The sequence below is a fragment of the Diceros bicornis genome, chromosome 3, assembly GCF_020826845.1.
Source record: "Diceros bicornis minor isolate mBicDic1 chromosome 3, mDicBic1.mat.cur, whole genome shotgun sequence".
Lineage (NCBI taxonomy): Eukaryota > Metazoa > Chordata > Mammalia > Perissodactyla > Rhinocerotidae > Diceros > Diceros bicornis.
Window position 1 is genome coordinate 32,370,861 of NC_080742.1, and position 12,069 is coordinate 32,382,929.

The 12,069-nt window shown below is 38.3% G+C and overlaps 1 protein-coding gene across 12 annotated transcripts in view; it reads left to right on the top strand.

Moving 5' to 3' along the window:
* PPP1R9A (protein phosphatase 1 regulatory subunit 9A) overlaps positions 1–12,069 on the top strand; it is a 321,025-nt gene that overhangs the window by 291,510 nt on the left and 17,446 nt on the right. For 10 of the 12 annotated variants that reach the window (XM_058525783.1, XM_058525771.1, XM_058525815.1 and 7 more), the window contains 2 exons: positions 6,558–6,645; positions 6,741–6,824. The exons of the other annotated variants lie outside the window; for them this stretch is intronic. In XM_058525783.1, the coding sequence (XP_058381766.1) occupies positions 6,558–6,645; positions 6,741–6,824 (172 nt within the window). The remainder of the gene's footprint in view (positions 1–6,557; positions 6,646–6,740; positions 6,825–12,069) is intronic. 12 annotated transcript variants of the gene reach the window in all.

The following is a 12,069-nucleotide window of genomic DNA, read 5'->3' on the forward strand; positions in this document are numbered from 1 at the left end:
TGTACATCACTACATTTTTGAAAAGTCCATACTCATTTATCTCTGCCAGATCAAAAATTGTAATATTTCTACAAATACATTGTGAACGTAGGAACACATTTGATTGTGGGGGCCCAATCTGTTTTGTAACTCTTGGTAAACATCATAGCTTTTATTCCTGGTATTTTCCCCTTGGTTTCCTTTTCTGAGCCTGTCAGTTGCTGGAATTATCTTCCACAGACTGGACCTAAGCGTAGCTCTTCTAGAAGTTTTGAGGTAAAAATTAAGTATGTAGGGAGTAAAAAATACCAGCAGAGGCAAAAGAAAATATGTCAAGCCTGCTAATTCATCAAAAGTGGTTGTCAAGTTGGTGAAGGACTTGTACGGTGATTTTGGCCTACTTTCAAAAGAATTAAAGGCTTCAGAAACTCTCATTAATTAACCTAAATTATGGATTATAATAGCAATTTTATAGAAATATACTTGTGGCGAGCTCTGTGTCTTCTCTTCAGAAAAATATGTATACATCCAAATTGGTCCCGAGGAAGGCAAAACAGCAGAAGCATGTATTTTGGAGCTGTAGGTTAATACTTTGTGGTGCACTGTTTGAGTTTATCAGACATAACTAGCTGTCTGAAAGAAATTACATTATAGTCAGGGAGTGGATCACTCACACATGAAATCTGACCCAAAGATTTTTACAAGTGGCTAAAACTTGTATAGATTATTTCCCTCTGCCTTTTACTTGTAATTTATGTATGATTCTTTGAAGTCAGCAGATGTTTCCTCTCAGACTGGCGAAGTAGTACATGGATATGGCTTGTGCTTCGCAGTCCACTAGCAGTAATGTAGCAGTGAAATGTGAGAATCCCATCCTTTCCCCCAGTGCCTCCCTTGTTACAGTCTCTTCTTTGGGAAGAAGCTTCCAGCTGTAGTAAGCAGGATAAAGAGGTGGGAAGTTTCCTTTCCAGAGACCAATACTTGGGCTTTCCCATTTTCGATTTTCCTGGGCTAATCATGCTTCTGGGTCACAGGGCAGAAGCAGTTAATTGAGCTTTTATAAAGTATTAACTTTATAAATATAGAAAGTATTTATAACCATACTGTAAATGGTTAGTATGATAACCTTTGTTAGGCGCTGTGACCAGATGAAAGCAGTGCCTCGCATTCTTTCCTTCCCTTGATAAGAGTTTCTTTGATAGAATTTTCTTTGCCTTCTGTGTTCATTGACATTAATCTATTCATTCATGTGTTCATTTAACAAATAGTTTGAGCATCTACTCCATGTCAGGCATTGTGCTAAAGGCTGAATATATGATGATTAACGAGACTCCTATCTTTTCCCTCAGGGAGTTTGCAGACTAGAGTCTGTCTGTCTATCTGTCTGCCTGCCTCCTCTCTCTCTATGTTTAATTTATTGCTTGTTTGTTTGTTTTGTGACAGACCTTATCTCTGACACCCCACAACCACCACCATCAACAACTGGGAAAGCCCTATACGTTCTTGCCTTCCACTCTCAGGCTCTGTTGTACCTTGAAAGATGTTCAAAGAGACCTGTCAGCCAACTGACTCTCAGACAGTAGCTAATTACCAGTCAGTGCATTGAGAGTCATGGGTCTAGTCCTCAGTTTTCTAAGTCCAGAAACTCAGTAATATACCCAGATTTAATCAAGTTCAGAGGGACTGATTTTTTGCTGTTTGAGCCTATAAAACACTGATTTCTAAACCAGAATACTAATTTTCTGATTTACTTTGGGAGGTACAGCTAACGTAACCAACATCGTTCAATTGTCCTGTTCTCTCTCTTCTGATTGAAAGGTTCATAAATCAGAAAGTTGCTCAGTGAGCATAAAATTAGAGTCAAGTTAAATGGACGTGTATATGGAATATGCTTATTAGACTGAGCTGACTGATGAATTGCCTGTTTGACTGAAGCACCACCATTGCTACAGGTCTCTCATGTCCCTCAAGGACTCTCCCTACCCAGTTCCCAAGAAATAGACCTCAGTATCATTAAAACATTAGGGAAATTCCATGCGTCCATTGTCATGACATTGCAGGGGCTGATACAGTATAGATCAACAGACTGGGATCTAGCTTCATTGTCCTCAGAATCCAATTTGGAGAATAACAATCTGTAAAATCCTTGAGTTCCTTGCTATATGAGACTAATCTACTATTCAGACCTGGACTCAACAGAGGTTAGGTGTGGTTAACCTGGTTTCCTTCCGTGTGTATGTGTTTGTATGTAGTTCTTACAACTCATTGGCTCATCAATAAAGGCACTAGAATGGGGTTTAGCGAGACTTCATGTTTACATTCTTGCCAGCACTCCATTTCAGGAAAGTTGTGTCCTTCAAAGCCCAGGCTAAATCTCATGTGTTTTAGGGGACCGTTAGCACACTCTCCCCATTCCCGGGCAGAGTGAATTATTCTCTTCTCTCTGATCCCACAGAAATTTTCACCCTGTTACTTCTGCTTCCATCACTCTGTGTATGATAATAAGTGATCTAGTTGTCAAGTGTGAGCCATAGTTTTCTCTTTCATGTTATTCGTCTTTGTATCCTTGGTCCCCATCAAAGAGTATGGCCTACAATTGATAATTATTAATTCATCCAAGCAACTTATTAAGTATGTCTCTCCAGATAACCAATGTAGATCATCAAACCAAATCTGGCCACCACCTGTTTTTATAAATAAAGTCATATTGGATCACAGCCACACTCAGTTATATATTGTCTACTTTCATGCTACAAGAGCAGAGTTGAGTAGTTGTGACAGAGACTGTATAGCCTACAAACCTAAAATATTTACTGTCTGGCCCTTTACAGAAAAGTCTTGCTGAGCCCTGGTCTAGACGTATATTTCCTTCCACTCAACGTTGCTAGATAAAGGCTGAAAATGTCTTAGTCACTGGTTGCCATTTATCTGGATTTTTTTAATAAGTAACAGACCATTACTTTTGGTCTATCAAGTTACTATGAAGATCATAATTAAATTACAGCTGCATTTGATTGCAATCTTGAGGATAATACTCTGGTGTTATTGAACACCTAATTGAAGTCGTCGGGTGTCTTGTAAATCGCGTCAATACCACATTCACAAGTCATCATTTTGTTGTCATATTTGGGGGACCTCAGTGCAAAGTAGGATAGAGAAATACCCATGGCTAAATGATAAAACATCTAACCCCATTTCAGTTAAAGTTAGAGGAAGTAAATGATTATTTCTAGAGGTTTATAAAACAAGTTATGTGGCAGTAGAAGGCATGAAAATATTTTCCTCATACCTATTCTTTGAGTAGCCTAATAATAAAGTTTTGGTCTCTAGACTTACATAGCAATGGGCCTTTGTTCAAACAAGGTTAAGAAGAGAAAATTAAGCACTATCAGTTTTACTCATGATTTCCAGAGATTATTATTCTAAGTTTATATGTGGCTGTTAGCTCGTGGCCTGATACAGAACATACCTTCAAAAATATTTGTTGAATTAACATCCTTGGAGGTAGAACCTCGCTTTTCAAAATCTTTACAAGAATCATTTATTATTAATATATTGCATTAGGCCTTTATACATTTAGAAATAGTCAATTTTATCATTGCACAGAGTAGGGCAAGGTTACATGTAGCTCAGATTGGTAAACAAGACTTGACAAAGAATGTACAAGTAGAGTAACCACTGAAGGGCTTGGGGGGAGAAAAGGATAGAGAAAGGCATATAAGGCAGGGAGATGGCATTAACAGAGATAGGCACACATAAGATGAATTTAAAGGACTGGGGCTGTCCCAGTCTGCCTGAAGCAGTTTGTTTATGCAGGTTAGAGTGGTTGCATATAAAATTGAACAGGTAGGTTAAGTCTATAGTTCAAGAATTTAAATACCTTAGATACCTTACCATGTTACTAGGAAACCACAAGTTGTTTGAACAGAGGAATAAAAAGGAAAAGACACTAGGTATGGGAAAGATGGGTTAGGAGACACTGTGAGGTGATACCTCTAAGGAGGAGCAATAGACAGCAGCAGGAAAGTTTGAAACGTAAGTTGACTGGAAACAGTGGGAAGAAAATGAGGAGGTCAAAACTGATCACAGGGTTTCTAACCTCAGAAAATATCGTCTTGTCATTAATAGAAAACAGGAAATCAGAAACATTTTGGGGGAAAGATGACTTAACTCATTTTTAGTGGAGGAGGTCATGAGCTCAGGAGAGAAGCCAGGGCTGGGCAGTAGGTTTGGGAGTCCCGGTAGTAAAGGAAGAAGTCACGAGTTTTATTGCACTGAGCTTAAGGAGAACGCAGCAAGAAAAGACTTTAGCATTTATCTATTTGGAGATCATTTATTACCTTTGAAAATGAAGACCAGGTTGCCAAAGCTTAAAGCTGAGGCACCCAACCTGAGGGCTCAGGCTTCTAATTGCTTGTGACTGTAGTATTGGAGAGATTTCAAAAAGCCTAATGGAGATTTTACATAAGGCTAAATAACTAAATAAACAACCAAAAATGTTACTTTCTTTTTCTTTTCCTGAAATCATACCAATCTAATGTTGGTTTTTTATGTACACTAGGAGTTTTGATGTGCATTAAAGATGTATTTGTTTTAAAATGGAGAAGTGCATTATTATTTAATCTCACCTTTTCAGCCTTTTGAAAACATTCATGTAAGTGTTCCTTGGAACACACTTTGGCAAAAGTATGAGATCATGATGTGAGGTTGCCTAGCAGCAGGCTCTGTGATGGGCAGAATCAGGCTTTTAGTCCCAAGATGTCCAAATCACTGTAACACCAATAGGTTACAGAGGGTTTCCATGTCCATAGTCTCATCTGGTCCTCTCACCACTCGTTAAAACATCTCCCAGCGACCTCTAATTCAGAAAATAATTAGGCAGTCTCCTTTTAAACTTTGCACAGTCCTAGCCATTAAGAGTTGCTTTAGAGTTGATCTGGAAGAATCTGGCACTTTCTTTTCTTTGGCTTCTATTAAGAAAATTGAAATCCTGTTTTTTTTCTAATGTCCATTAGCAAAATCCCCTCATAAGACATTTGTGCCATGTCTGTGAAGTATTTTTATGAATATGTGTCACATCTGTGGCTGTTGAATTCGGTTACCCAAAGAGTAATAATGCAAATATCCATAATAAATATTTGAGGCTAGAAGTACATTTTGACGTGGACATATTTCTGAGTCTTGTATTTCATTATGTACACTTCAAGGAATTGGTTATGGTAGTCTGACTATCATTAACTAAAAATATGAAAAGCTCATTGCTAAAAAACCTTAGTGTTTGTCAGTGTCCTGTGCTTCTTTAGCACTTTGAACATAGACTCCTAAATGAGAAGTGTGTGTGCACTTCATGTTTTGTAAGTGTGTATGTTTAGAAATTTCTCATTAAATAAATAAAATTATAAGCAAAATTATCCTGCTTGTGTTCAAGGTTAATTGAACACTTTCTTAAGAGGACTATTCTCTCTACACTCCACGCCAAAATGTTGCTGGAATTTTTTTAAATTTTAAAAAGATAGAGACAGACATACACCAACAGACAAATAGGAAGGAGTAGTTTCACACACAAATATGCATCAAATTTAAAACACCATTTGTTAATCATCTCAGGTAACTGGATGTGCTGAAACATAACACCGAACAACATTCTTTGCTAAATAGCTCTAGGTAGAGACTTAAGAGTTATCTACCTTGTCCAAGGTGGAATAAGTGCCACCAGTGGAATCCAGTTCCTACATTTGACGTTGAACTCCACTCACAAAGCCTCTCCTCTGATTGGTTTTTGGCATCGTGTCCCCATGCCCCAGCAGCTACTGCCCTTTAGAGTGCCAGCGTCATTCAAAGAGGCAAAGATCATTCAGCTTCAAACACTGGTGAGATTTTGGCATCTTCCACATCACGGGAGGCCAGCCAAGTTGTGCCCCAACCTAACTGCTAAGAGAGACCTTTCAAAGATATAAATGTTTTGTAGTTGAGCTCTGGTTTAAGAAGTCTCCCCTATGTTCTGCCCTCCTCTGTCCCAAGTCTGGCCAAAGGCCATTAGCAAGAGAGACCAGAAGGGAAAGCTTTGCCTGTCACTTTCTCCCTGAATCTCCCAGACTCTCAGGGGCAACGTTCTATACTGGACTTGGGAGATAAGGGGGAAGTGGGCTGGCTTCCTATCAAAAGGTGCCAAAACTTGAAGACAAGAAAGACATGGAGGGCAGAGCCCAGGCATTTGAAGCAGAGTTGGAGCCAGAGAAGGAACAAAAGGAAAGTCATGTTGGTCCCTGCTTTGAATGTAAAGGATGAGTTGATGGTGTTTATTCTTGCTTATTTTGTTCATTCCAATATATTTGATGCTAATATAATATATCTGTGATGAGTATTGGGCCTTTGTCCAATAGGACCTCTCCTGGCTTAACTGAATGTTCCTCAATATAGCTATGTTCCCTATATCTTTAAAAAAAAAGGCATTCATTATTTTCTTTTATAATTAGGAATTGAGGCAAACCCCTTAGATTTAGAGATGCACTGACTTTTGACTCGTGGCTTTAAAAAGTAATAATAATTGGTCTTTTTCACATATGTGTATATCCTAGATGGTGCCAAAGGTCCCAGATCACTAAGGGCATCCAGTTCACTGGTGGTGCAAGGAGGAAAAATTAAGCAGAAGTTTGTGGATCTGGGGTAAGCACTTCATGATGTAAAAAGCAAGCTGTCTGTAAAAGGATTAAAGGAGAAAAAGTCACCTTCCCCTTTCTGACTGCACGCTGTCATTATAGGGCGCCTTTGCGAAGGAATTCCAACAAGGGAAAGAAATGGAAAGAAAAAGAAAAAGAAGCCAATAGGTTTTCTCCAGGTAGCAGGTATGGGTGGGTTTTAAGAACACAGATTTATCTCTGTATCTAAACTTTCTGGCCCCTCCCATTGTTAACCAAAATCAATGGTCACTATGTCTGAGCTGAAGCGATATGCCTAGAGGTGAGATGAGAGAAAAATTGCACAGTTTGTATTTGTCTTACTCCAATTATAGCCTACACCTGACCTTGGGTATATCCATTGGCTTAATTGCAGAATTATGGTCGTGTGAACAGTTTCAATAAATGTTTATGTAAATACAGCGTAAATATATCTGTGTGATATGTCAGTTAGACATATTTCAGCTTTTTTGCCTGGCTACCCACAATACTAGCATCTTCTCTTTTTAAGTCCGAAAGGGTAATTTTGCTTTTAAGTACCTTGTTGGCTTTCAAGACTCTTCTGTCCACACGCATGTAAGAATGACCACTGTCTCTTGCTGGACTCCACTGTTTAATTTTTGCAGACCCTATCCACTGGGCTACTGTTCAGTAGAGACTTTCCTATAGAGAAGTGAGCTTTGTACAGCGTGTTGTCAAGTTTTCCCAATTTTATTCTGAGATTGCATAATTTTAAATTTAGGTTTGTATAGGGAGACAGTAAAGCATAGAGTTCTGAAGTCTGACTACCTAGGTTTGAATCAGAGCTCTCTCAGTTGCTACCTTTAAAATCCTGAACAAGTTATTTAGCTTCTGTGCCTCCGTTTTCTCATACGTGAAATGACGATAATAACGGGACCTATCTCATAATGTGAATATAAGGATTAAATGAGTTTTCTTGTAAAACATTTAAAATGGTACCTGGCACATAGGAGGTATTCAAAAATAATAATAAAGATAAAAATTTGCTGTTACTATTATTATTTGGAAGTTATAAGGAAGTTTTATATTTATCATTTCATTTAATCCTTACAAGAAGATTGGGAGGGCAGGTAATAATACTATATTTTACTGATGAAGAACTTCACCTTCATGGAATTTAACTGATTAGCCCAGGACTATGCAACAGGCAATTAATGTTAATTAGCTGGGGCTTGTGCCTCCTGTTTAGATGTTTTTCCAACACTCTATGTCACCTCTAGTTACTTCTGCATCTAATGACATTTACATTTCTTTGTGAAATTTGGGAATCATCTCAATAGCATAGAATCAGGAAGAAACAGACAAAATGCTAAGTAAGAATAAAAGACTGTAAAATGATTTGGGGACCATTTATCCATTTTATAGGTTGTCCCCTGCTGTTTCCTTTTTTTCTTTTTCTGTTTTCTGGCATACAGCTTGGGGAGAAATTGTACCTTCTCCCTGGGATTATAGGAGAATGGGGTGGGGGATGAGAAGAGAGAATTCCCAAATTAATTAATTATTTTTGTTAGTCTGGGTTTCCTTTATGCTGTGCAGGGGAGAAAGCTCTGTTTTTATTGAGGACAACAATCTCAGGAAAAATAAGGCCATAATGCAACTCAAAAGCAATTTAGCTTTGTGTAGTCTTTTTTTTTTTTTAATAATTTTATTTATTTATTTTTTCCCCCAAAGCCCCAGTAGATAGTTGTATGACATAGCTGCACATCCCTCTAGTTGCTGTATGTAGGACGCGGCTTCAGCATGGCTGGAGAAGCGGTACGTTGGTGCACGCCCGGGATCTACGCCCGGGATCTGAACCCGGGCCGCCAGCAGCAGAGCGCGTGCACTTAACCGCTAAGCCATGGGGCCGACCCATAGCTTTCTGTAGTCTTGGAGTGAGAACTATAGGACAGTCTACTTTGTGCCTTAAAATTAAAAATAGAATGCTATCAAATATACTCAGGGAAAAGAAAAAAACAACAAATAATGAAACTGTTTAAGGGAGAGAGAGATGCCCAAATACACAATGGGATAATGGGAGAGTAGCTCAGACACTTCTGAAGTGACACTCTCCTCCCTTTGGTCCCTGGACTTCTGAGTCACTACGTCTCACCTTTGAGGCTCCACCCTAGAAGGGATGTAAGCACAGGCATCCAGCAGGGGGTAGAAGGTTTGACTAAATTTCATCATCATAGCCAGAGAGTATCACCTCCTTGTATAAATTCCAGGCGGAAAGCAAGCAAATCTTGATTCTGTTGGTGAGTGCTCACCTTTCCTTAGGCAAAACCATGGATAGTCAAGGGTGGGCTGTCATCAGTGTGGCTTAACCACAGCTAGGGCCAGCTTTTGTACCAGCAGCCAGCCAGGTGTCTAGCTTGGCTGCTTAGCCAGCTCTATATTTTTAAAACATTAACTGTGGAGTCTCTCTGCTTCAGTAGTCACATATAGTTCCACGTGTACCAATGCTACAAAATAGTTTTTGGTTAGAATCATAATTTTGTAATTATTTGTAATTACAGTAGAATTTTGACAGGACTGAAAGGAGTTCATATAACTGCAACAGAAGAACAGGGAAGAAGAGGGACTTTTTGTTTCAAAAAAATAATTTTTTGAGCTATCACAGTAATTGGTTAACACTAATCAAATCTAATGACAACCTCTGTTCTCCTGTGTAGATTGATCATGGGCCTAGAACCTTATAAAACATTCCAGGAAGAACAGTTACTGCCCAGTAGGATCTGAATGCACCTGAGGTGGTTTCACAGGGCCCCTGAAGGTAGGTGGTGGTAAGCACCATCAGCCGCAGGGTCCCACTGCAGTTGTGGAGAAGAACTCCAGGAAACTCATAACCCCTGTGAGGCTTTCTCAGAAAAAGGAAGGGATGATTCACGGATTGAGTTAGTAATCTTATCTCTTAGTTTTTTCATCCAGGTCTTATGAGGTTGTGAAAATCTGATGAGGCCATCATATCAGTTATAACTTGAGGCTATTTAAAGAGGCAAGACATTGCTAAATTTGGTCTTAGTTTTAGTTGTTTTTTCTTTTCCCCAAAGAGTAAAGACGTTATTGTATTCCTTGTGAAGACATAATGACTCAAATATGTGACCAACGTGAAACAAATAGATGAGGTTAAAATAATAATTTAAAACCCTACAAAGAAACGTGATTTGGTTCTGTCCTTTTAAAATATGTGTTCAGTGAACATTCTGATTTAAACAGGTAACATAGCAGATAAGAAAAGCAGGAAACATTTAGTTGTCAGAGCTTGTTCATCCCTTAAAGTACACACTAAAGAGTAAAATAAAATACCATCCTAAATTCTAGAGTAAGTAGCCACTGATGTCAGTAGAGTATCTACTTTGGAGCTCTGTGGGAGAAGCTCCCAGTTTAGTCACTGAATGGAGAGCGCTGTGAGCAGTGTGTGTATCTCAGAACAAGGCTAGATGGTGGCATGTGGGAAAATGATGGGGAAGGGAGCTGGCACTTCCCTGTGGAAGTGAATCTGCATTCACCTTAAAAGTGTGAACCATGGAAAAAACACTGAGCTGGAATCCAAGTATTCATCCTGACTTTGCCATAGCTAAGTCACTGAATTCCTTGGATGTTGGTTTCCTATGAAAAAATATGTGAAGTGGACTGAAACTACTGATCTCTAACTCCTCATCCATCTCTATCTGCACCGTTGAGTATGGTACCCTCTCGTCAGATATGGCCCTTGAGCACTTGAAATGTGGCTAGTTGATATTGAGATGTCTTGTAGGAGAAAATGCATACTGGATTTCAAAGACTTAGTATGAAAAAAAATAATGTGAAATATCTTATTAATAATTTTATAATACTGATTACATGTTGAAATAATAATTTGAGTATTTGAGTTAAATAAAATATATTATAAAAATTAATTTTACCTCTTTATTTTTTTAATGTGGCTACTAGAAAATTTTAATTTACATATGTGGTTCATATTATATTTCTGTTGGACAGTGTTGATCTATATGATTCTATGAAAAAAATACTCTTGATTTCTAACTCATTATTTAGTTGGTCTATAAATTAGCATGTATTCATTTGTTTATTCTTTTTTTTATCTGTATGTACTCCTCTTCGTTCCAAATATAATTTGTTCATATACAAAAGTACACATGAGTCAGCAATATAATTTACTTAAAAAGTAAATTGTATAGGGAAAAATAAGATAAAGCAAAAAGTAAGATTGGTATTTAAAATAGAACATCTTCAACAGTACCTTCTTAGTAAATATGACACTGGCCTTCAGTAAAAGCCAAGAGCATAATGTCAAAGTGGTTAAGAGCCTAGATTCAAATCCCAGCTCTACCACTTACCATCTTGGGCAAGTTACTTAAACTCTCTGTGCCTCAATTTCCTCATCTGTGAGACAGAAAACATATATACCTCTTCAGGTCATTGGGAGGAGTGAGAGAATCACATTTAAGCACATTTTAAGTCCTTAATAAATAGAAACAGCTATCAATGTCATTATTAATATTTAAAGCAATTCTGATCGCAGGAGTGTAAAACGAAGTATTCTTCATATGCATTTTGCTGGCAATCTGATTCATCGAAGGATGACTTTCGTAATATCTTGAAGAATGAGTGGACAATGTAGATAAGAGTTCAGACAGCCCTTCATAGATGTTTCTCTTGAAGCTTTAGATAAATCACAGCATTACAGTGAGTTTGAGATCATACCCCATGGCAAGTACCTGGAGGGCAGCTCTGCCCTCTTGCTGAGCAAGGGCAGAGCCTCTGCTCCTGAGCTGGAGTGGAAACACACCCTTTCAGAAGAGCTGAGGAGCAGGATGAGCCCATGTGCACGAAGGGAAAAACACCACTCCTTTGCCTAAACCTGGCCCGCGGAGGCACCTGAGAGAGGAGCCAAAATTTTACTTAAAAAATGATTTAAAAAAAAAAATGCAGTTGTAAATGGCTAGTGGAGAATGGCCATTAGCGAATGGCAGAATAATTTGAGCCTTTGAGTCCGGAAAGTTTTAAAGCAAACGTTACTGAGCCAGTGCGTGGCCATGAGCAATGATGACACAAACTCTCCCCCATGGAGTGCTTAACTCTGGCCATGTAACTGCTACGGGTTCTCCCCTACACTCAATATTTTTAATGTCCAAGGGTAGCTTTGTTCTTAAAAAGAGGATTATTTGGGTTTTAAATTGAGTAATTTATTAAAGTCTCCAATTTTAAAACCTAGCTATTTTTGAGTTTCAGTTCAACTTACGAATCTTGTCATTTTGTTTAAACATCTAATAAAATTTTACATGACATAAAAGCAGTCACTTTCATGGAGACCTTTGAATAATGTTAGCTTAGCCTCAGTGGAGCAGACTTATTCCGCTGTACCTGTCTGTCCTGTTCTTAGCTACATTTATAAATTTAATCTATT